This window comes from Rousettus aegyptiacus, unplaced genomic scaffold (genome assembly GCF_014176215.1).
Source record: "Rousettus aegyptiacus isolate mRouAeg1 unplaced genomic scaffold, mRouAeg1.p scaffold_m13_p_13, whole genome shotgun sequence".
NCBI classification, from domain to species: Eukaryota; Metazoa; Chordata; class Mammalia; order Chiroptera; family Pteropodidae; genus Rousettus; species Rousettus aegyptiacus.
In genome coordinates, this window is record NW_023416288.1 from 73,326,852 (window position 1) to 73,353,750 (window position 26,899).

The following is a 26,899-nucleotide window of genomic DNA, read 5'->3' on the forward strand; positions in this document are numbered from 1 at the left end:
TTACTATAGGTTAAGTCTTAACTTTCTCAAGTCTTTTAATGTGGCCTACTCTTCACAAGCAAATATAAATTTAACATTTTAAAATTAAGCCACTGTTTTCTATTTTTCTGAATTATGTTTCCTTATTCATCTTTTCTATACTTTTCTTCTAAGGCTTTAACTGCTTGTTTACTTGTTTATGCTTCATTTTACAACCTTTCTAATACTAAATTACGTGTAAAAGCTATTATTAAATGCAATTAGGGGCCTTAATATACCAAAATATAAGAAGTTATCAACTTACATCAGCCTGTGGTTTAAAACAAAAAGTGTCAAAATTGGAACTCAGAATCATAAATGCCTGCCCTGTCAATGCCTTACATTCAAATGCAATTACTGCTCTTAAAATGAGGTAGGAGTAGGACTTGATATAGGCATTTAAACTATTTGAAAGGTTACATTTCCTCATACAAAGCCATTTCATAAAAGTTACTCAGAGGCTTCTAAGATTAATCGACTATGCAACCCATACAGGGTGGAGTCATCTAGGTTAATCAGTCACTAAAGACTTCTCTGGTTGCTCAGATCTCTTGTTATTATAATAGATGTGCATTCACCTAATTCAGTATACCAAATTCTAGATCTAAACTGTAAAGAAATGATATGTTGGCTTGTCAAGAAAATGTCATTACCACCTTCTTAAAATTTTCAAACTTTCTCTTTCTCTTGAATTCTTTCCAACGAAATGTAAATATACTCAAATCTTTCTCATAGTAAAACAAAATAACACAAAATAAACAAAATGGCCTTCCTGTCCCACACTTCTACCCTGGAGTTTGGCCTTTCTGGAGCTATTGTTTCCTCACATTCCACGCACCATGTCACACTGGCTTCTCCATGAAAGTGGGTCTTAATTAGGTCACCAAATGACATCCACATTGTTAAATCCAAAAGAATTATTTCAAGACTCGTCCTACTGAAGGTGTCAACAATAACTGGTACCGTATCTGTCACAGTCCTCTTTCTCTCCTTAAAACACTCCTTCCCCAGCCTCTATGACACCACCCTCTCCAATTTGTTTCTTCTCTCTCCCTTATTATTTTCTCTCAGCCAGATAATCTTCCTCTTCTCTTTGCTCTAATCTCTCCCCTAGGCTATTTTATCAGTGCCATGGCCTCGCTCTGATTTATTCTATCTGACATCACCTCTGGAGAAAAGTCTGCACATTCCATGGGATTGTCTCCCAAGCACTCGAGCCTAGCCCACATTCCTGTATCACCAAACTGGCTGGCATTCAGTGATCCCTGAGTCACTTAGTTCTCATCCATCTGACCTTTTATCTTAAATCTCTACTTAAGAAAACTCACCCAGATTTAGTTTCCAATATCCTCTCTAAGAGAACAAATGTAAATTAGTATGCTGGCTTCTAACTCCTCTCAGGCTCCAGTGTATATTTTCACGTCATCTTGGACTGTGTACCATCATTTGAAACTGAACAGGTCTAAAACTCAATTTACACTCAGCCTCAAACTACATTCAGCTATTCCTCATGATTTCCTAATTTCTATTGACTTTCACAACTAATGGAACTACAAAATTAATGACAGCCCTGCTTAGGCTACATGTCTAAATGCTGGTCCACTTCTATTCAGCTTTAGCCTTGGCCTAGGCCCCTCACACAATCCTCAAACCCTAACAAAAACCTTCAGGTTCTCCACTACCTGCCTTGCCACAGCTCTTGGTGTTGAAAACAATCTTTCATCCTAGAGAAGCTGGCTGCCCTATTTACTTAGCTATTACTGTTTGGCTTAACAAAAAACATCACCTAAACTTTTTAACACTGTACAAAGAAAAGAATTAAAACTTTGGCATATTAATAGGGTCATAAGATTTGTTCAATTCTTTCCATTTAGAGTATTATTCTGAAGCTGAGTTTCTAAATAGTCGCTTCACTGTGATACCCCACACAGCAAAGTTTCCTGGCCAATTTATCTGTATCTCCATTGTTTTATTTCCTCCCCACCCATCTCCTGAGTGAATGCTAAGCTAATTTAAATTCTTAGAGCAGTGGCCTAAAATGGTTTGCCTATAAAACCAAAAAAAACATTTGTCTATAAAACCGAAAAAACCAAAGGTGGAATCCATACACAGTTGATAGCATCTACCTCTTCTCTAACATAGCCTGTAAAGCTGTCAGCTATTATAAAAGAAGTGCTCTCAGATTTGAGGTATATTTAAGGTGTTTCTATGTTACAAATGTTAATATATCTATATATATGTTAATATATATATACACACACATATATATGTATGTGTGTGTGTGTGTGTGTGTGTGTGTGTGTATTTCAGGACCTCATAAAATCTTCCCTTTGCTCCTCATCAAATGGATGGGTATAAAAATAATTTACTATAAGTCATAAATTATATAGTTAACCTATTTTCCTAAAAAAGTGTATTTAAATATTTACTTTCAGCCCTAAAGTAATACTTACCACTTAAAAATATTTTAGATAGATAATTGTTTGTCATTTTTAAGAACAGCTATTTAAATGTTTCAAGTAAATTAAAAGTGATGATTTATAACTGCAGAATGATTTATACTTTGACATATTCAACTTTGATCATCCTGCTTTGCACACACATACACACACCTTTCTCTTTGTATTACTGTTGTTCCACAGTTTGTTAGCTAAGCAGTAAAATTTATTAAAATCCTGTTTTTCATTGAACTGGCAAATATTGCATGACAAAGCAGAATTCCAAACCTTTCTCCCACACAATTATTCTGACATGGGATAGAAGGCACTGTGTCTGGGAAAATGGAACAAAATAGCATCCGAGCACATTAACCACTTTGAGAAATGAAGCAACATATTTTGCCAAAGTCCCAGAAAATTGGTTTCTGGAAGCTCAGATTATAACACTACGGTCATACTATAAAGTCCTATTACAATCCTTTCACTAAAATACTAGTACTTCTACAATTACAGCCCAAACTGAGAACTTTCTATGGAGGAAAAAAAAAAAAAGATTTTACAATACTATTAAAACTAAGAATAAACCATTCAAGTTCAATTTTACTTTTCTAATTATTTTTCTGGTTTTAGGATTTGGGAATGTGTAGTTAACTGAAAACTGTATAAAATAAGGAGAACACTTCATGAGTGGGATACAGGAGTTGAGTTCCAATCTTACCTCAGCTGAGTTTCTTTTTGCCTTTCTTTTAGTTCAAATATTTACACTCTCTTTTATCTCTCCACATTCTCTCTTTGAGGATTTCAGCTATTCCTGAGGTTTCAACCATTAATGTCTACCAGATGTTAAAGAATAAGTATCAAAGTTCTCCAGTTTATATTTCTTACTTGCTTTAGCATTTACTGCACACTTGTCATAAGCCAGGAACTAGGCTGTGTGCTAGAATTCAAGGGATAAATAAGACTGAGTCTTTGCCTTCAATGAGACTATGTTTTAGTGCAGGAAGACAGACAGGAAAACAGAAAACTTCAGTATCACTTTGTAAATATATAGAGAGGGTACCACGGGGACCCAAAAAAGAGACAATTAGCCCAACATTGAGGATCAGGATACAATTACTGAGTTAAGTTCTGAAAAATATGTGCACAGGTCAAGAAGGCAAATAAAGTTATGAGAACATTTTCCAGGCTGAAAAGAAGCAAAGGCATTCAGCTGTGTCACTTAACCATGCGTGAAGGAACTTTTAAGCATTTCAGTGACAGCACAATTTCAAGTGCAAGGAGTTAGGTCAGGGTTTAAAGATGATGAGGAGAGAAAGGGAAGCAGTAAGGTCAAAGGAAAATGTTTTGTTTTGTTTTGTTTTTTACCATTTACTAGTGATTCTCAAGGAAGGAAGGGACATATATGAGTCACCTAGTGGGTGTTTCAAACTGTCTTGCTCAATTGTGCTATATCCCCTTTGAAGGTTCTGTGCCTGCCCCACCCAGACTGTCTCCCAGAGAGTCATGGCTGTACTCCTACTAACAGTATGTTGCCCTGTGTCTATGGTATGTTCTGAAAAACTGCTACTAGGAATACAAGGGGAAATACACTGAAAAAGGGGTCTAAAAATAGAGACAGAGAAAGGTCATAGGGATAAGCCAAGAGGCCAGTTTAAAGGGAAAAAAAAGAGAGAGAACCAGTAAAATTGGAGGACTGAACTTAAGTCCTTTCACAGGTCCAAGGGCTTCCTAAAGAGCTTGTTAGCTTTCTAAGGTCAACAAGTCTAAACCCAATTTATTGGTTTCATTTTTGATAATAGTTCATGACTAAAGTATAAAAAGACTATAAAGGAAATCAGAGTGCAGGTACAGTATTTATTACAGGTAAGAAGGCATCCTGGTTTTAGATGATTGATCTATGGGATTTCTGCATTATTGGAGAGAAAATAAAATATGTTTAAAAAATATACAGTATAATTGATATAAAATGTTGTCTTTCAGAGAAGTCATATATATCTGGCTATACAGCTTCAGAAGAACAGGGCATTCGAGGCTGCCTGCGGACTAGTTCTTTCTTACCTTTCCAGGCTCATTTCTCCTAATCCAACTTCTTAGTAACAATAAATAGTTTATGGGTCACTGCACAAGGGGCATTATTCCATAAGGGCCCTTCAGCCTTGAATACATCCCTCAACTCCCTAACCTCACCTTATCTTTCAGATCTCCATCCAGGCATTGCCTTCTCCAGGAAGCTAACATACCTGACCTCTCCTTACGTACTCCTTAAGAATGATGATGAAAACCAGAGCTAACATTTCAAATATTTCATCTGGGCCGGCTGTGTTCTAACTGAACTAAATACAGTATCAACTGCTTTTCACAACAATCCTATGAAGTAGGTATTAATAATATCCCCATTTTATAGAAAAGACACTGAGGCACAAAGAGGTTAAGAAACCTACCCAAGTCAATGGTAAAGCCAATATATGAATCCGAGCAGACTAATTCCAGTCTATGCTCTAATGACTAGTGTATATTTCCTCTGTGTGATTAAAAACAAGCCTGATTCCAGGTGCTGCTTTGTATATGATACTCCCGACTCTTTTGTTCAGCATTTGTGTTCAATAAGCTGCTGGGTTTGGATAGACATTTCTCTATAAAAACTAAATCTATAATACCAACATGAAGTGTAAATTATCAAACATTGCTGAAAAGCATAAAGTCTCTTCTAAAAATATCTTTGTTGGAACTTAATTTTTACAAAAATGTACAGCTATAACTGGAACACCTAAAATGTGTTAGGATTTGCCATTCCTAGGATAAGAAAAATATGTTGAAGTCTAATGAAAACTCTTGGCAATTTGAATGTTATAGGATACTGAATTATGCTATAATTATTTCAAAGGTTGAGAATCTTAAACATAGTCCTAAACTCTACACTGGGTGATGCAATCATAAAATTAAAGTATGTATGAAAATATTTAATTAAATGAAACAAGTAGAAATCTACTAATTTAAATACCTTTAAATAAAATGTACAATATTTCCCCACATGGTATTTTTTTCCTCTATTTTATAAAAGGAACTTTTTAAGAGAACATTTTTATAATGAACATGAGCACATACTTTATTTTCCATTGCTTGTTTCAAGAAAGAGGAGGATAAAGTGGTTTGGAATAAAACATTGTATTGCTTATTAATTCCTGGGAAATTCTTTGAAGCTAATGTACTGGGACATCTCTGTAAATTAACAAGGAGAAAAAAATGACTCAGACACAGTCCAGGCTTTCGGTAATTTAGAGTCCAGTAGGGAAGGAAAAGGAACATTGGGTATAGGTGTGAGAATTTTTTTTTTTTATTTTAGTAGGAAGGCAAATCCATACTAATAAGATCCCTGCCTCACCTGCAACTGTAACACCAACATCCAATATGGTAATGGAATGGCCAATAAATTACCTTTTACTCAGAGGAGTTTACTAAGGCAAAATATCAGTGGTTAATAGCATAGACTGTGAAGCCAGAATTGTCTGGGTTTAAATCTCAATTTTATCATTTGACAATTGACTTTGGTGAGTTCATTTAACCTATCTGTTTCTCAGTTTTCTCATGTATAATCAGATAATTACATAAAGTTCATAGAATTACAGTGCTGTTAGGAAAATTAAATGAGTTCCTGTGAGCAAAGCAGGTAGAACAATGCCTGGCATATACAACGAATCTATGGAACTAACTACAGGAATCGACATAGCTTAAAAAATGAGTATGATGGAGCACATGTCTCTTTGCATTCAGGCTTTAGGTAACCCATAGTTAAAGACATATTAAAATATGCCACCAACCCACCATCTCAACTATGTGGCTAGGACAATCAACTCCGTATAAGCAACAGACCCATATCTTAGCAGTCCTTTCCAAACTTGGTCAGCAAAGCACTGAGTGTTCTTAATGAAACACTATGAAATGGTTTAATATTGAATTCCATCATCTGAACCAGAAAAATGGCCCTCTACTTGTCAATATTATTTATGTGCAATACAAATATCATAACCACAAGCACCATTTATACAGAAAAAAAAATTGTCAAATGGCATGGTAGATATTTTTTGAGGTTTTCAGTGAATATTCTTTTACTTCTCATTTGATCATTTTGCTGAAAGAACAGGCATAGATGATGAAAACTTAAGAAAAATGTGAAACAAAAAGAAAAACACAAAACTGAAAAAATTTGAGCTATTAAATCTCCCCATTGTTATTTCTTTTTAAAAAATAATTTCTAACCATTTTTGTTTCACAAATTGAGCCTGTTCAAGACTTACTGTTCTGAAATATAGGCCTTCTGAAATCCTGATGCTATCTATCCCTGTTCATCAAAACTCTTTCTGCTGTTGCCTTATGCTATTCTTCAGGTATTAGAATTCTCTTCAGCCACGGGTCCCTCTTGGTCTATGCAGCAAAAGACCTGTCCTGAGAGTGAAGCAGCTTTGCTGTAGAGAGAGCAGCACAGAATCTTGAAATCAAAACTTACTTCGAAGATTTCTAAAACACATCATTTTATAGGGGGAAAAAAAATAAGCCCTAGAGAAACCCAAGTCTCCCAGACAGCTGATGGCAGAGCTTGAGAATGTTTTCTTTTAAATTTGTCATCTATCAGTTTTGTGCTTGTTTTGTTTGTTCATTTGTTTAACTACAGCGCAATCCAGAAAATAAACTTAACTTCAAAGTGAAAATCAGAAACAATGAAAATTTCAGACCACAACCTTAAATAGCAAAAAAAAAAAAAAAAAAAAAAAAAAAAAAAAAAAACATGAAGACATCTAACTTTGAGAAAATATGAACTTGGACAATGAATTTTCATCAGTCAAAACAAAATAAACCTATAACTGGCTAAATTCGATAGCCTAAGAGTGAAGTTATAGATAGAACATTATACAATGTATTTAGTTATCTTCATTTTTGTTTTATATTCCTTATGCCCCCCAAACCCAACCAGGAACATTTTTTGTGATAAAATCAGGATTACAAGGGACTTCTCTTATTCATATCTTTGTGGTGGGCCAAAAGTGTGAATGTGTACGTAAGAGGGGAAAATGAAGAAGGGAAAAGGGAGAGGGGAAGGAAGAGAGATTTCATTTATATACTATTGATTTTCCTTCTCCTTCATATATTGCTTATAAAGCTTCATTATTCACACATGATATTATAAGTAAGCAAATAATGAAAAATTTTATAAAAATTCCATAAGCAATTTCAAGTTGGATTGATATGCAAATGTTACTATTCTTTACAATAATTAAATATCAAATGGAAAATAAGAGGTTAGGGGCATAATAAGTAAATTCAAATGTATAAAACAAGTAGAATTCAATTGCATTCAATTATTTTACCCAATCACCTAGAAGCAAAGATCCTCTAAAGAAAATTGCATTGCCTTCCCAACTCCTTGGAGAGCCAGTTTAGTTAACAGCCTACCTATGCTTCAGAGATGACCATGCAGCTAACATGTCAAACTCATTTTAAAGTGTCAATCATGTCCCTTTCAATCTAATTAGTTTGGAAAGTAGTGTCACTGACCTGGATCTATGCAGACCATTTATTATCATATCATTTGATCAACCTAACACTTTACCTTAGTTGAGTTTGAGACACCTGTAGCCAAAATGTAATATCCTTTCTCACCTTCATTACGGGTAACTCTCAATACAATTTCCTATTTACAACTTAATTTATCTTTATGAATAAGCATGGCCAATTTCAGAGGCATCCATAGGATTTCCATTATTTAAGATTTCATGACAATTATATATTTTATATACACACACACACACACATATGTGTATATATGTAAATGTGTGTGTGTGTGTGTGTGTGTGTGTGTATATAAGATAGAATATTTGAGTTGTGATGTTCAAGAATGGCTAAAAAGCAGAAAGAGGAAGAGCAGAGGAACAAGGATACTTTGGGAGAAATGTGAGACCTTAGATATAGAGGGGAGATTATTCTTTTTAAAATATAATACAGCAAGCTATTTTTATATTTTAAAAAATGTCTGTAAGTTATAAACACATTGTCATCACATGGATTTGTGTTATAATAAAAGCAAACTTTCTCAGGTTCATAGTAACCTTGACTTTATTTAACCCGGGCAAAGGCAGGATGAGGCAGAATTGAAGAGATAATAACTAGTTCCTATGAGGAGCTAAAGGCAAGGCCACAGTGAGCTTGGAACAGGGCGGGGTATCAGGGCAGTTGGTGGCAGCATTGGTGGCCAGAAGACACTGGTCAGTCAAGCAACAGAGATCACCTAGCCCACTCCCTGGCAAGAACATGAAAATTACCAAATCTTTTTGTGGTTTTAGTTTTACATATTTAAGAACCAATTTGCAAGACAAAAATACAAGCAGGTAATCTTATCTCTGAACCACAGAATAACATACTACATTGGGAAGAAAAAAATACTCGCACACATATACCACTATAATATTCATATTATATTTTTAAATGTGTATTCATATTTTTAAATGTGGTATTAAAAAAAAAGGATAGCAGTAACATTTAAAGTAATGACTACTCACTTTAGGAGATAATGATCTAAAAGAAGGATGTCGACTGCAAATATTTCCTTTCATAGACTGTGCTCTCCTTTGGGAAAGTTAAGTTGTATTTTACCAAAATCTGTTTGTCGGACAAATGAGCAAGATTCTTCATTTATGTTTGCTTGATCACATAATTATTAGTGAAAATTATTTTACAACTGGTCAAATAAAATATGAATATAACTTGAACTTACCTTCAGGTGAAGAGCCTGGCTTTTGGGAAAAGACTGCATTCACCCTACTCTTCTTACTGATATCGCTGTTTACGGACAAGCTGGATTGTATTTTTCTATGCATTTTTTGCGAAACAGGTGCTGAAAGTTTTTGATTTTCTGAAGATACATATTTGGCCCCATGGTGAATTCCATTTCCATTGCTCAGACTTTTGTGACAGTTTTTTATCTTGCCTATTTCTTCTTCACTCAATTCCTGGGCTGAAGTTTGAAGCTGAGGCAAGCGCTGAGGTTGGGCTACATTAAAAAAAGAGGAAAAGTTTGTCTGATTAAAAAAGAAATTAATATTTGAAAATAATCAAAATACATTCAGTAACATACTTTTTTTGGATTTCACCCATGATACTAAAGTAAAGAGGAAAGGAAAAGTAAAATACTAATAAAAATGAACATAATAATAATAAACATGAAATGTAACATAAATAATAGCAAATAAACATAGAGAAAGTATATATAGAGAAAGTATACTAAAAAGAAAAATGGAAAAAGGGATCCTCAAAGGCAACTTCACCCAATGGATGTAAAAAGAGAAGAGAAAACAGTGTTTTGTCTTTAAAGAAAATTTAAGTTAGAAATCTGAAAAAAAATTCAATCCTCATTCAACAGCAAAAGTGGATTGTTTTATATGTACCAAGTCTTCTTTTGCTAGAGACGCCGAAGTGTTCTCTTGCTATCCCTGATAACACGTTTTAAACTACTCAATTATCTTTTGAAATAAAAGAAAAAAGATGTCAGGTATCAAAGCTATTTAATATTAGAGAAATAGAGTTTTCTTTTTAATTCTATTTAAAACCCTGGAGAAGACATTTTTCTTTATTTATTCCTTAATTTGATTTTAAAATAAACCATTTATTAAAAGTTAGGAATAGAAGAGTCTGTTTTTAATCTGATGAAACATATGTTCCAAAATTAAATGTCAACATTTTAGATGTGCTCCTATTTAGGTCAGAACCAAGAAAAGAATCCCCACTTTCACCCCTCTGATGGAACATTACACTAGAGGTTCTGATGAAAGCAATAAGCATAAAAAAGAAATAATGAGTCTGAGTCTTTGAAAGGAATAAACAACATTTTTGATATGTGTATATAATCTAAGAAATTATAAATCTTGAAAAACTAAGAATTAGGCAAGAAATATATATGATTAATCACATTAAATCACAATAAAGTTCCTTTATGCCAAGAGTAACCAAATAGCAAATATACAAGAGAAAAATTAACTCTTTACAATAACAGCAATAACTCACCCACCACACCCTTAAAAAAAAGAAAAAAAAAGCCAAGGGAGGGGGAACAAACCTGTAAGTATCTAGAAATTAAGCTAGGAAAATTAGGCACAGATTTTATAACAAAAATTATAAAACATTATTGAAAGTCATAAAAGAAAGCCTTAATAAGTGTAGAGAGTACAAAGGTTAATTCTAATACATTAATTCTCTTCAATTTACTTATTCAGTATAATTTCCATAAAAATTCCAACAGGCATTTTTATGGAACTTGGCAAACTAATTCAAAAGTTCAGAAGGAAGAGTAATCAAGAATCACTAAGGAAATTTTAAGGAAGAAAAAGAGGATTGTGAGATTTGACTTACTAAATAAAAAATCTTATTAAAAAATGAGAGTCAAATATGTGGTGATAGAAAGAAATCTAATTATAGGAGGTGAATACACAATGTGATAGATAGATAGATAGATAGATAGATAGATAGATAGATATTCCTTATTGTTAAATTGTATGTCTGAAAGTTACTGGATTTAATTAACCAATGTCACCATAAAAATTAATTTAAAAAATAAACTAATTAAATTTAAAAAGAAAAAAAAATTGACAGTAACTAAAGCAGTATGGTGCTGGTGCAGGCATAGACATATAAACCAATGGGAATAGCAGAAAAAGTTCCTAAAATGTATGTGTGTTTGCAATGTAAGTGCATGTATATCTCATACAAATAAATTCCAAATGTATTAAATGACTATATATGAATAGCAAAACCTTTTAGCTGAAAAGAAAAATATCAGGCTATTTTAGTAGCATGACACTAAAGAAGGTCAAACTAATTTGATTCTTTGGATAATGAATCATAAAACAAGCAGGATAACTAGTCATCATCTGTGATGCCCAGCACATCTGAACACCCTAACAGATTTTTGGTAAGTTCCTCTGTCCCATTCCTAGAACCCCCTGCAGTAAGGAAGCAGGTATGTGACAGAAGTTCTATTAGGCAGAAGTGTTCTTTACATGTAGAAGTGATCAACGCAATATGGTATCCACACCAGGGAGGTGGAGCCGCAAAGCCCAGACAGTGAAGAAGGCATTTGTTGGTCCTGGAAGCATTGTTTTCATTAGAAAAGCTCCATTAAATGTATAGGCACGATCCTTGGCTGTGTATCTCTAGGGCTTGTCTCTGTCCTGAAATTAATTTATTTTCTATTTAAATTAACCAAAATGGATTCTGTAAACGGATAACTTTTAGGGAGCAACTAGGGCAGCTAAGAGTCCTAGTTGTTCCCTTAAAGTTATCTGTTTACATGGATTAAGTAATGAGATTATGAAAATCAACATTTACCTTGATTATGTAGCTCCTAAGCAAAGTTATCAATCATAGGTAGCATTTCAGTTAAAAACAAGAGCAACAACAAAAACCATCCATGGGCAAAATTTGCTATTTTATAACTTCCTAGAATTTAAAAAGCTTAAACTGCTGTTTTAATTAGTTTTATTTTCCATTTATGATTATGAACAGTTATGAAATGTAAATTAAATCTGAATAGTAAGAATTCTTCAACTTAAAAAAAAATATCACCTGTGTTTTAAGGATACATATTTTTGTCAAAGAAGTTTGCATTTGAGTATGCCTTTAGCACACACTGTTTACTTCTGATCTAGTTCACATATCCTATATCTCTTGAAGAAAACTATCTTAATGTATCAAAATATTTTACTCATGAATGTACATATTTCAAAAGACAAATTCATTTTTGACTTCAGAAAAGCATGCTTTCATACCAAATCTATTAATATTTACACCTGATTTATAAAACTAATATATAACTCCTCTTACAGTTTTTCAGTCCTTTAGTAATATAGAAGAATAATTGTCTAAAAATTAAATATTTTGGAATACCACGAATTAATGGCTGTAAAATGTATCAAAATATTTTGTTTTTCTCCTAACTTCTGATGAAAAGGAAAAAAAGAAGAAAGGTTACTTCTCTGTTTAAAAGCTATATACACCCTTCCCATAACTAAAATCAGTAATCAAGGCATCTGCAAAAGGAGATTTATTTCTTATGGGTGAGCACTCATTTGATCTAGAGATTAATTTGCTGCTCCTGAAACTTCTTGTATCAACTAGAATGACATCCTAATGACTGCTATTGAACATAAAGCTAGTTATGCATATTTATTTAAAAGGATGCCAAAGAAGACAGTTAAACCTAATTTGGTGTTCTTTTCAGAGCATTTTCCAGCAATCTCACCAAATAATGGAATGTGTTGGGCCACTTTTTCTCTAAAAAGAATAATTTAAGCAATCTAAGAGCTTGATTACTTTGAAATGTCACTGACCAATACTGGGGAGACTCATCAATCAAAAATGTCCTGTCATAATCCATATCCAAAACAAATTTAAAATTATCATTTTAAAACAAGATAAATTAAAAACTACTATGTTATAGTTAAACATTCTGAATAAATAAAAGTAAAGGTAGTAAAAGACAACTATGTCTTGCCATCAAATTCTAAAACTGACAGATCTGACCTTTTTCTATTATCAAAGTTGACTATTTGCAAATTACTATGGATGGGCAAAGTGATATTCAAACATATCCTTAATGATTTATCTAAATTTCAGTCTTCAAAATGATATCTATTTCTGTTGGCAGATAAATGATAGTACATTTATTTTTGTTTCACTGTTACCTAATTATTTCTACTATCAGTTATATTATGTTCAGGTAACCAAGTATCATCTCTTCACTCCAGTTTTTTTTTATTTAACATTAAAACTTTCTTAGTTTTATGATTTTGTCAGATGCATGCAGCATATGTCAAATGAAAACTGAAGAAACCTTCGATATATTATCTCAACAGACATTTATTTTAACTTAATTGATAATTTTTCATGGATACGATTTGAATTTTACAGTAAAAAGACAACTAAAACCAAGTTGGAAACATGATTTTATTCTCAAATAAAGAATAAAAACATTTGACTGATTTAACCATAACTACCTGGCTTTGAACAGATTTCTTTTCGTTATTGTGTAAAAGTTGTGTGTGGCTTTAAAAAAAAAAAAAAAAGCACGTTAATATGGGAATGACACAATGCTCCTTAAAACACAAGTGATGCCTAGGGACCCTCACTCTCCCTTTAATGATCCACTGCTCTCATTCAGCTGTCTTTCTTTTTTCAAATCTTTACATATGTGACAGCTCTCAAAAGTAGACCATAGACCATCTGGCATTTTCAGAGGTGTAACTTGTGCAAATTCAGCTCTATTGGGAGCACACTGTTATCTTCTGCCTGCGTTATAAAGGGACAATAGAATGTAGAACTTACAAGTTGTTTTGAATTATTCATTTTTTTGCCTGTATATTCAAGAAATTTTACAAACTCTGCATTTTGTACTACATAATCACATGTGTTAAAGGTACAAAGAAACTTTCTGACACCTTTTTTCTACAGAAAGCTGGCATTTTGTTTGATATGTGAACATTCAGGCATCTGTTATATCATTCTAAACAGGATGGGTGCTTCTACAAAAGACCCCATTTTAAACTTACTCTATAAGAGCAAAAAAAAAAAAAGTATTCTTGATATTCGGTAACAAATGCAATACACATCAAAATTTCAAATACCAGTTATATGAACACTCAGCATCTTTAAGCTTAGATAGCACTGGTCACCGCTTACCATATGTGTAAAGAACTTTAAAAAAAATCATTGCTCATAGAAGGAAGCATGATTGTAATTTTAATGAATAGTTACAAATGTCTTAAGAAATGCTGTGCTTTCTATCTAAGTTCAAATGTTTTCAATCAGGAAGGAAACCAACAGAATTAGGTGTCGTGATTTTCAATAAAAATAATAAACATGGGAGTAATGAGTCAATAGAATGGACTTCTTTTGATAATTTTTTTAAGACCTGGGTGATATTGTAGTCTAGTAATAACTATACTTGAAACTGCGGCTGCTGCAGCAGCAACATAAAGCAACATTTTGTTATAGCATATAATCTGTTACTATGTGCAAATCATCTGCAGTTGCTGGTCTCTACACAAGTCAGATTTAATAAAATTATAAAAGAATTCTCATGCCGCTTAGTCATTTCAAATGATGGTTGTGTATATACAAAAAAATCAAAATTAAATACTTAGGATTTAATATTGTCAATAACAGAATGAGCTAAATAGAATATTGAAGGGAGAAAATAACTTGGTACAAACTGAAATTACTGTTCCTAGGAATAGTTACAAAGTTTTTACTGGTTGCCCAGTAACTCTGCTACTCTGTGGTCACTATGAAACAAACGCATGCATGGATGTACACGTACACGTACACATGTACATATGTACACATATACATACACACACACAATGTGCATGCATGGCAATGGTAGAGAATTTACATATACATATAAATTTATATATATAAAACAAAAGTGTTTTATAATTTAAATATATAATATGCGTCTATGTATACAGCTTTTAAGTTACTGCAATATGCAGTAATATAATAAACCTATATTACTTTATTATTATAAATTTAGGCCAAAATCAACTAAAATAAATGTGCTAATGGACAACTCTGTTCATCAGCTCGGTGTGCAGACCCTAGGTGGCCCCTGCACCCTAACATGTAAACAATCTGAAAGGTCCTAACATTTTCTACCTCTATTTCCTTAGTTCTCCTCCAAGGGCTTTCTGGAATTTTCTATTTACTTCTTGACTTTCTGAATTCTTGCACTATATTTTATTTTCCATCTTTATTTAATGTATATACTAATACATTGAAACAGATTTTGAAACTGTGACTTTTTCTGAAACATTGATCAATTCAAAAAGCCCAAAGTCTCTGACTGTATGATGGGGAACTTGCAGGATGGAGAGGATTGTCTTATGATATCGCACATTTAACAGCATTTCAACAGTAATTCAGTTTCATTACTGCCAAATAGATCATGGGATTACAAGGGTTAGAGGTACTTCTCAAAATGAGGATAAATGTTTAAAAATTCTTTGGAGAATCATCTTTTTCTGCGATTGATAAAGAACATTTAGAAAGTACTAAACATTTTAAGTAGAGCCTGAAGGGAGAGACTGCTAACTTTTTTACAAATCCATTCTCCCATTGTTCTGAGTGCTTGGCTAACCCATTTCCCAGCCTTCCTTGTAGTTGGTTGAGCCATGTATCCATGTTAGCTCTGAAGTAATAAGAGCAGAAATTATTTCTGCCACTTCTGGGCCTGGGTCTTAGGTCTTGGGTATGTCCTCTCTATGTTTTCTTTCTTCCACTTGACAGCAACCAGCTTTGACTACAGCTGAGAGAATATCTTAACGGATGGTCAAGAAACCAAACAGAAGAAATCTGCATGGCAGAAGGAAGGAGAGCTTCTCACTGAGCAAATGATCACCTCATACTGTTATATAAAAAATAAACTTTTATTTAGCCATGGGGTTAATACTGAGATCCATTGTTATAGAACACCCATAGCTTCTACCAAGGCCTACTAAAAACTGTGCATAATTGTATACATATATATGTACATATATATAATATAATATAATATAATATAATATAATATAATATAATACAATACAATACAATACAATATAAAATTACTTGAACTACCCTAGCCCAAATGACCCAAAAGATAGCACATTTCACTAGAAAAAAAGAAACAATATTTTAGTAGCAATGGAAAGACCACTGCCAAATCCAGCCTGTTGTGGATCTCAGAAAGTAGCTGCTCAGCTTTACAATGCAGGAGGTGGTTATCGCTGAGGAATGACAATGCTTCATGCAGTTTTGGAGAAAGAGTATCCCACTGTATTTTGCCATTTGAAGACAACTTCGTAACTAACTCAAATTTCAATCCTTACCACGACTGGGAGGAACTCAGCCAACCATCCTGCTTTGCTCAGGACTCAGAGATGTAGAACTTTCAGTTTTAGAACCAGAACAGTCCCTGACAAATGGAACCAGTTGGTCATTTTTATATCAGAAGCAATTTGTGCACAACTATTTTCCACAAATAAAATACTGGCAATCACAGATGGTGGGAAGTGTTTAGGCTTCGAACAACACCCACCAGAGTTTGAATTCTAGAGTCAGTATTTCTCAGTTCTGTGAACTTGAGAAACTTACTTCAACTCTCTGGGCATTAGGATCACAACTGACAAAACAAGAGAAAATGAAAGATCCTCATGAGTATGAGGGGGTTTAACTTCCTAGTTCCATACCATTGTTTTCCCCTTTCCTTCCCCTCCCCTACCTAATTTTCCCATTTCTTTCTGGTGTACAATTTGGCTTTTATTTTTTATTCTGTGGTACCAGGTTTTTCTATCTATAAATCAACCCAAAACCTTTTTATAGATAAACAGTTTTCAAATACATATACAAACATTACCTTTCATTTTTAAGAAAAATTACAACTTGATAGAAAAGTATAATCAAAGATAAAGATTAAGAAAAGCAATTGGCATTCTCTTTAAAGATTTGCATGTATTACTGAAAGGTCCCCAGACGATAAACCAATGAATAACAAAAATCTTTATTATATCTCCTCCGAGTGTAGCTTTACTCTAATGCTTGTTTTTATCCACAAATGAAGGACAAGTTTGGTCTAACCAGCTATTGTGCACCATAGTTTTTAGTTAACTTATCTGGATAATATGAGCCTACCACTCATACATTTGAAAACAGAATATTGTCAGTTTGAGTTAGCAGATTTCTTTATGGATTGCTGTCTGCAAGCTTTATTTACATATTAAAAGATCATACAGCCCTCCCATAGTGAAGATGGGGTTTCTGTCTGTTATGGTATCACTTTATTTTCTGACTCAACTGCCAAAGTTGCCCTCTGCTTATAATTACTTATAATTGTCTAATAAGTATGTCTAAATGAACATATATGTACCTATGTTCTATAGCTATAAATACCCTAACAGTGTTTTTATATGACAGAAAATATTAATTCAATAAAAAGAGCACAAAGGAACCATCTTCCAAAAACCTATTTTACATATTAAAATTTTTATAATACTGTAAGCTTACAAGGAATGATGTCTTCATGTTCTTTTGAAGAATTACACCTGAGTTTTCTAATAGGTAATAATGGGCATATTCAGGACAAATATATATATATATATATATTTTTAAGATATAAAAGGCATTACTTTTGTTTTTTTAAAGAATCAATTATTGGGCAACCAAAAGTTTGAAATGTCCTAATGTTACTGTGTTCTCTTTCAACAAAGATGCTTTCCTCAGAATCCTCAAAACAATAGCAAGGTAAGAAGTACCAGGTAGCTATTACTCATACTTCAATCTTCAGACCATGAGTTAAACAGTTCTTTGAACTTGCTAATGTTTCATCATAAGGTTTTAAGAAAAGATGAAAAATAATTATCAGTTTTTGTTTTTATAAGTAATCACCTAAAATGCCCTTGATTGTCTATCACAACAGGTAGAACATATCTAAGTCTTTTTTCCCCCCTCAAATCTTATCTTTTTAAAGAACATGTCAGAAATACTTTACTTAACCAAGTTCAGCAACTACAAACTTTAAGTACTTTATATATAAATTGGTATTGACTTTTCTTCTGCTGTTTTTAAAAAGGTCACTGACAGTGAAAATAGGTGGATAACAGCTATGAAAAACATACACTGCAAACCCCAAATATATGAAACTTCAGAATTCACCCAAAGACCACAAAGCATGTAAGCAGACTCTCCATTAAGAAGCACATGGTGCTGTTAAGTTTCAACTTAATACACTTGTAAACATAGTAAGATAGACACAGAATTACTTTCTGATACAGGTCCTAGAATCCAGTACGTCATTTGGATGCCATTTGCTCTCCTCCACTTGATAAGAGCTCTCTGGTAAGGGAAGCATAGAAGTCAAAAGACTAGACACCAAGAACTCTGACCTAATATAGAAACCTACATCAGGAATAGGCTGTTGAGATGTGATAATAGCTTAAAAAAAAAAAAAAAAAAAAAAGAACTACTAAAGCCCCTGAAAGAGAATCCTCCTAAAGGTCTTCTCAGAGATGGTGGTAAAGAACACCTGACAAGGGAAATCGTAGCAGATAATCCTGGGATATCAGACATCCACTGACCACAGAACCCAGGCCAAAATTAGGAAAGAAACACAATAAAAAGTTTCTGCCACAGTACTTTCTATACTATTTTTAACCAAGGAATATGGATATTCCCTAGATAAGTACTGTACTTGAGAAGTTACAGTGTAGCTATCTCATATTTCTTTCACCATTATACAATCAGATATGTTTTAAGAGATAAGTTACAGGATCATGAGGAGCTACATCCAAATTTGATCAAGATTTCTAAAACATTTTAGAGAAGAAAAAACATCACTCAGAGTCTATGAATCAATGAGCATATAATATTAGCTCTAGATGCATCATCTAGACCTGATCTATTTGTTTCTCATTAGGAAGAGGCAGAGTACACATTTTTATTTGAAGAAAAATTAGATACCATTCAGTAGAAATATTTTGAAATTATGCGTATGGGAATAAAAGGTATCTATGCATACACACACACACACACACACACACACACACACACACACACACACACAAAGTGTGCTGGTTAGCCAAGAACTGGACCATAGGAGACACTAACTCTTGGTCCATCCAACATCACCTCCTTTTTTCTGGTGGAAGTATAAATGGCAATGAGAGTGGGACCTCAATTTACTGACAACAACCCTTCAAAAAATAAACCACTTTTACTTACACACATTTTACACACAGAGCTTAACATTAGGCATTTTCTGACTTGCCTTTGATTACATAGTGAGCTCCTTAAGGATAAGATTCCATCTTCTTAGAGTTCCATCAACCTTATCAAGCATATACTTGCTGACAAAGAGCCTTGTGTAATGTTCAGCACCCAGTGGACACCCAGTGAAAATTAACTGATGATGATAAATTATACTAGCTTTTAAGCTGTCACTTGATCCCAGTATATAACAACCTTCTTGAATAAATCAAGCAACAGTTTGATATTCAATACCATTATAAACTTCATCCTTCACCTTCATGAGTCTAGGGAATTGCTGTAAAAGCATAATATGAGGATGGTGGAACTAGAGCAAGGATTCAAAAAATTATCTATTATAACGAGGGAATTAAAGCTTCAGTTACAGATATCATAGTATGTGTAGGGAAATACATCAAAAATACTAGTTAAGTGAGCTTTTTAAAAACAGCAGAAGAAAAGTCAATACCAATTTATATATAAAAAGGTTTCCCCCTCCCTAATAAAAGTAAATCTAACTTAATATACAAGTAAAACTGGTATCTCTTTGAGGTTAGCGAGCATTGAAAATGCAAATGAAATCTCATTTAGAAAATATAAAATTATGTAAAGGAAACTACGAATTGCTAACTGAACATTTAAAAAGTAAATGTATTTACAGTAGCTTATACAATGTAAATCAAAAGACAAATGAATTGTTATGAACTCCCCAGTTTTAATATATCTCACAACCCTCAAAGTACATTGGTGAGTATTTGTTATTAGGATAGTTTTTCATTCTTTAATAAATTCCTTTAAGATATGGCCTGGGAACAAAGAAACTCTTGTGCTTTAATCCTAATAAAAATTCTCATTATAGATGAAGCTTTCTCTGACATAATTTGAAAATTTAGGACTCCAAGCAAAGTTCTAAGAATTGACTCTAAGACTAGAATGGTCTTAATTATCATGCCCGACCCCTACCTATTGGAGAGCTGGTGAACAAGTTGCTTATCCCACATAAATAACAATATTCGAAAAAAAAAGTGCAATAAAGTTTTCTAAACCTGTGAAGATACATTCATACACATGTATTTTAAATTATTTTTTAATATGTGAATCATAGATTACAGCTTGATGATAGTGGAAAGCTTTCAATATGTAAATGAATAAGTGAAAATAACACCATTTGATCATTATTCTCATCTTGGCTTCTAAGATGAAACCTCTTTGTTCCTGTCTCCGTGTAGGGCTGCTTTAAAATTTGGGAAATAGGAATTTTAGATCCTTGTTGTCATCAATATATCAAGACCATTTTAACCTCCGTGGGAATGTTACTTAAACATAAACACCAGGAAATGCCTAAACACAGACTAACAAACTAGGTAACCATATTTAAATATTAACATGAATGAGACTATTTGTACAAGCATTTCTTCCTCTAATTTTGCATTAAAACCCAGTAAATCTGTCAAGGTACTTTGGCTGCAAACTAAAGTTATTATAAAATATTTGCTTAGTATATACTATAGTGCCAGCCACTGTTTTATGCATAAGGGATATTACAGTGAACAATATTACAAACACCTTGCCTTCTCAAAGCTTATAGATATTTATTATCACATATAATAAGAATATGCCAACTATAGTATTATTAATTTTGCAAGATCTATATTTTCCCTGTCATCTTTAGCCTGTCAACTTTCCCACTAGGCTCTTTCCCTCAGAGTTATAGGACTCTTCAACATAGCTCAAAACATCACATCCAGAGATGACAGCCTCGAAAAAAGAGGGTGTTCTTTCCAACTGTATCTTTAAGAATACAAAAATCTTTTTTCCAGAAAGCCTCCAGAAGACGTCCTATTGGTCAGTACTGAGTCACATATTGACCCCAATGCTCCTTCCTTTCTGCCCTCAGAGCAAAATTTGTTTAAAGGTCTGCCCTCTCCACCTTACTGTGTGCTCCTCTGTAGGAAAAACATGCCATTCATTCATTTTTATAGTCACTCAATGAGCATTTAAGTGATATATCCAAGTGCCTAGCACTTCTGATTATCTGCTCCAGCACCTCAAACAGTGGTCAAGTCACTTAGAAAAATGAATGAAAGAATGACAGAATGATAGAAAGAAACAGTAATGATCATTCTATAAATTAAAATTTCAATCATTTAAATAAATCTTGATAAGTATGTATTGCTTACGTAGAAAATAAACAAGGAAAACAGAACGACACTTGCCTTTTTCCTCACCTCCCTGATAATGACTTTTATTTAATCCAGATGATTTTTTGAACCTCTAGCAAGTATCTTAATTCTCCAAACCCCAATAACAATCCCACACACATTGTGTAATTTATAAGGCCAGTAATTATCTGTAACTTAACTGAACTGAATTGAAAAATAAGAGTTATGTATCACAATAGGCTTCATATTAATTTCATCAATATTTAGAAGAATATCACTCTGCTTTCCAAAAATAGACAAAAACTTATTAATGATAACTGGAACTAGTAAAAATTAACCTGAAACTATAAGAGATCTTAGCACTTGAAGATAAAGAGGGGGTGGAAGTGTTCATTATATATAAAATATGTTTTCTTTATGTGCTATGGATTCTTTTACAAAATATTTATTGAACATCTACTATGAATCAGACACAATAGAGGTGAATAAACATGGAACTAAACAAATGATAAACAGAATATATAATTTAAAATTATGGTAATGCTATAAAGGAAAAGTACTACTTAAGAGAGAATAACCAGGGAAACTATTTTGGTTTGGATAGCGAGGCACAGCATTTCAACAGAGACCTGAGGGGAAAGGGGCCTTCAAAGAGAATGAGTAACAGGATTTCAGGCCAGGCTAACAACACCTGCCAAGCCTGGAAGCGGACTGGTTCAGCACATATTTTTTTAACTGATGGAAAGCCAGTGTGGCTAGAGAATATCACAAAGTTCTCTGGACGATCATATATTCATTGCCCAATTCAAATTATAAACATTATCAGATATATTAGAAAAATCACAGAATGTGCTTGCATAAACTCTTCCTGGCAATATTCTTTCAGATAGTGTACTTCTTTATCCTATATGTCGTTATTATAATAAATCATTTACTCACAAGACCACTCTCCATAAAACTTACCAGAAGTTGGCTTAAATACTTACTGTGAATCAAAACATTCCCAATAAAAGATTTCGTAGGAAGTTACATAAAGAGGCCATCAACTGTATATAAGTGTAAAATATAACCACAATTTGAAATATTAAGAAACATTTATAGAAATTTTACCCTTTAATTACTTTCCAGGAAACCATTTCTCTGAAATGCACAAATCTATTTATATTGCAATCGCATGGCAACTGTTCTGAGTCTAGAAAGAATAACATGAATAATTTGATATTCTTTAATAGTAAAATGAATGGATGTGAGGAATCTTGCTGCTATTCTTATGAATCTGCTCAGATTTTAGAAATGAGGCTATGATTCTGATTTGTGTTTGTCTTCATACTTTATTCCAGTTTCCTAAGTCAGATTCCATTTTTCATTTAAAACACTATCCTCTACCAGTAGCTCTCACCCTTTTTCCAACTCCCCAGGGTTTATTTGAGCAACATGCACTCTTTAATAATACCTTGTGTGATTGCAAAAAATATATATATACCCTCTACAGAGATTCTCCTATCTCTTGCTTTGCACACTCCACTGGAGAATCTTAACACTAATACTGGAACCACGGATGGATGGAACGCTGACCAAGAGCAATTTTTATCATAAAGGCAAACTCTAAGAAGAAAACAAAATGGGCAATTGGACAGTGAATTCAGTAATTTTATCTACCTGGGCCCTTAAAAATTCCTATTAATTTCTAGTAATTATTTTCTATTAATATAGTCTTTCAAATCCCACACACACACAAAAACCACTGTGGTTTACAAATTGCAAATGGTAATTACATATTCTCATTGATAATCAAAGACCATTTTCAAGACTTATTGCACTGCTTCTGCCACTAACTACCTGGGTATTTTTGGACAAATGATTTACCTCTTTTTGCTTCAATAAGTCAACTGAAAAAGCACAGGTTAAACACACTGTTCTCTAAGACACCTTCCCTAACTTTATTGCAAGAGAATAGGTCCATAATTCAATGTCGACATGTAGAAAAACATAATATCTTGAAGACAATCTGGAAAAAAAATAAATATAAGCACATACTTCATTAGGTCCCTATAATTTAGAATCTAAGCAACCTAGATAATATTGTTTGACATCATTATTAAAATTTTATTTTTCTAGAGAAAGAAGGATAAGAGGATAAAAGGTATGACATCTTAAATAAAAATATTCATCAAGAACAAGATTATACTGAAGGTGTGATTGTAGTGATTGAGTACTTTTCTGTCCACCTATAGCCAACAGTTACTAATTTAACAAGGTTCCAAGCCCCCAGCTCTTAGAGCTCTTAGCCAGGTGTCAGGAGCTCTGGGCTGCTATTAGTGACAATGTCAACTAGTAGGAGGTAAGATTTAATCTTTTCCATTTTTTTTTTCAAAATTGGAAAATGAGTAAACACAGAATATGAAAATTAATATTTTTCTCTATTGGTCTGTGACATTTGGATCATAATCATCAATGTTTAAGAGAAAAAGAGGGTGTGACTATTATGTATGTCTCCACATTCAGGCAGTTGATTTCACTGTGCCCTTTGGTCAATATGTCACTCATACCCGTGCTCTTCTATGTCAGGCACTGAGGGTCTGGAGCCTCCCTGGTTTAAATTCTCCAGAGTATCACTCTGTGAGAGTCCCAGTGGGCTGGGGTGGGGGTGGGGGGTGGTGGTAACAAGGCTGCTCAATTTGGGGGCTGGAGGAGAACCAATGTGCTAAGTCTTCCATATTTAGACTTTCAACCTACACTCTTCTCTGCTCCTATTTTCATCCCAGCTTCCAAGAACCCGCATGCCTCCAAATTTTGAGCTTTTTAGGGTAGTGCCATATTGTGTCACATTGGCACTTCGGTTCTGACTTCTCAGCACTACAAAGTCAGTTATTATTTTTCCATCTACTTTCTATCTTCCAGAAAATTCTTAACATACTTGATACTGTTGTTTTCTTTTTATTCTTTCTCTCCTTAAATTTATGTCTTTTAAAAATTATTTACTATCATTTAAGTGGGAATTCTAAAAAGTGTGGAATATGTATGTTCAAGCTGCTATGTTGAGAAAAACATGTTTTATTTCTCTAAAAAAAAAAAAACTCAAGAAAACTTGGCAAAATGTTAACAGTTGTTAAATCTGTGTGTTTGGCACACTGGTATTTGCAATATTCTTTAATATATTTTAATATCTAAGATATTTCATTTAAAAGTGAAAAATAATTTTGAAGTAAAGCGGAGTCTACTCTGTGCAGTAGTTCATTTTCTCACACTTTTGTAGGAAACTCTGTTGATGTGTTTTGGGTTTTTTTTTATTCTTTTATTTTCAGGATCATATAAGAGAGACTATCACATGCATACTCAACTCTACCCCCTAACTCCTGGATAGTAAAAGAGAGAATCCAGAGGGTCACACTCTACTTTTCTCTGCCAGTTCTCTCTGGATTAGCCTAAAAATGTAATTAAAGGAAGAGAAAGGTTCCATTCTTCCCAAGTCATAACTCAAAGTGGTCATGTACTTCTTTCTTTAACTTACATAGTAATTGTTATCATCATTTTGTAAAACTAATACCTATCTAGAGACTTAAATCTAACATTTCCATTTAGATTTTTGTATTTGAGACTTTACCAACCTCATGAAATAGTGAGAGAAGGAAGTATCTCTATCTATATTCTTAAGATGCAGAAGTTGAAGTCGAAAGACAAAAGTGACTTGCCCAATATTCCACAGCTAATAAGTTTCAGGCAGAAGTAGAATCCAAATCATATGTAGAGCCTTTCTCTAAGCACTGGTCTTGCGCGCCACCCCTTTAGTGTGTCTGACCAGGAGCCTCACTCCTATCAAAAATGGAGCAAGCTAACAAGTAAGTCAAGCTTTTGGCCATTATTTCATTTTCACTTTTCCTCTATATGCTTTCTTTTGGGGGGGGGGGGGTGAGGAGGTGTCTGTGGTCTATTTAGAATATGGGATTTAAGCTAATTGGCTTGGCACATATGTACCGTCCCTTACTCAAAAAAAGCACCATGCAACGTCTGTACTTTTCATCAGTGACACCTCCAGTTCTTCCAAAGTCTTCATGTATAATCATTAACAGCATGTGAGAGTTCAGCAGTTAGTTTGTGAGGCATACTAGAGTGGATTGAATCAGGTCTGACTGGAAACTCAGTGAAACTAGCCCTTATAAAGACTTAAAAAATTAAGTTTCTGAATAAATTCCTTTATGACAAGGGAATAATTAAATTTCTTTATTCCAAGGGAATGAGTTTAAATATCGTACACCAAAAAAAAAAAAAAAAAATCATAGAGATATATTGAAAGTGGAAAGGCAAATAATAACGAACCTTTTCTGCAAATAGACCACCCACAAATATTCCCACATTTGTATTAATATCCAAAAAAGTGAAAATGACACTGTACCTGCAATTAAAAGAAAAATAATAAAACCATCCCAAAGTATTTAACGTCATCCTTACCCTTCAAGAAATCCTATTTTAGGGTTATAAACTACTCATTTTTTCAATTCATTGTAATTTAGTGTTTCACACACTAAAATGGACACTAAAATCTGTCATTATTACTGACCAAGCTATAATCGCTCCTACTCAGGCTGCCAGAGCTGTAGATTCTGACTCTGTGAGCTTAGCTATCTTATTTTGTTTTTTAGGTCCAAGAAGTGGTGGTTGGGCTTTTGTTTGTTTGTTTTTAGTAAGAAAAAATAAAAGCAGAAAATGAGCACTCCCACACATTTGCACTTTTTGCACATTAAGTATGCACTCTGTGAACTGTTCCTTTTAAATATTTTTACTTTAACGCTATAGATGTCATCAGAAAAACAAACTAAATTGAAGACTTCTTCCCAGTGAGTGTTATAACAAACCTCTCATTTTCTTTAGGCTTAATGGAGACAAGGAACTGATCGTGTACCCAGTGTTTATCAAAATAAACAAACCTGAGAAAGATGACTAACAAGGAGCAATGAATCCTTGGCTAAGCAATGGGCTCTGTTTCTCAGGAAAAGAATCTTTTGAATCCATTTAAGACAACAATGATAAACTGAACAAATTTTAGAGCGCAAAAGAAGAAAAAGTATAGTATTTTCTTTCTGTGTTTTAAAACCCCAGGAGTAGATGGTAACCTGTATTTGAGTAGGGTTTTATACTACATGCACGGTATGTATGATAGCCTATTTTCCACAATAAAATTGGAAGCTTTGAAGGAACTCCCTCAAGGTAAGAATGACTAGATATTTTACTGTGCAAGAATGATTTAGTTACGAATATTTTTTCCTAGTAGAAAAGTTATTCCTTCCACAGAGGCAGTTTCTTCACTTTACTTACTGAAATTAATTTATTTCAAACTCTGTTTTTCCCTTCCTCTCTCGCAATATATTTATTTCACAATTCTAAGTATTACTCTGAGTGCCAATCCCAGGAGAAGATGCATTATTCATCATTTTGTAAATTAATAACTCTTAATAGCTTAAT

The 26,899-nt window shown here is 33.4% G+C and overlaps 1 protein-coding gene across 2 annotated transcripts in view; it reads right to left on the bottom strand.

The window, feature by feature from the left end:
- Positions 1 to 26,899, bottom strand: part of MDFIC (MyoD family inhibitor domain containing) — an 87,433-nt gene that overhangs the window by 30,627 nt on the left and 29,907 nt on the right. For both annotated transcript variants that reach the window (XM_036231022.1, XM_036231021.1), the window contains exon 4: positions 9,223 to 9,498. In XM_036231022.1, coding sequence (XP_036086915.1) covers positions 9,223 to 9,498 — 276 coding nt within the window. The remainder of the gene's footprint in view (positions 1 to 9,222; positions 9,499 to 26,899) is intronic.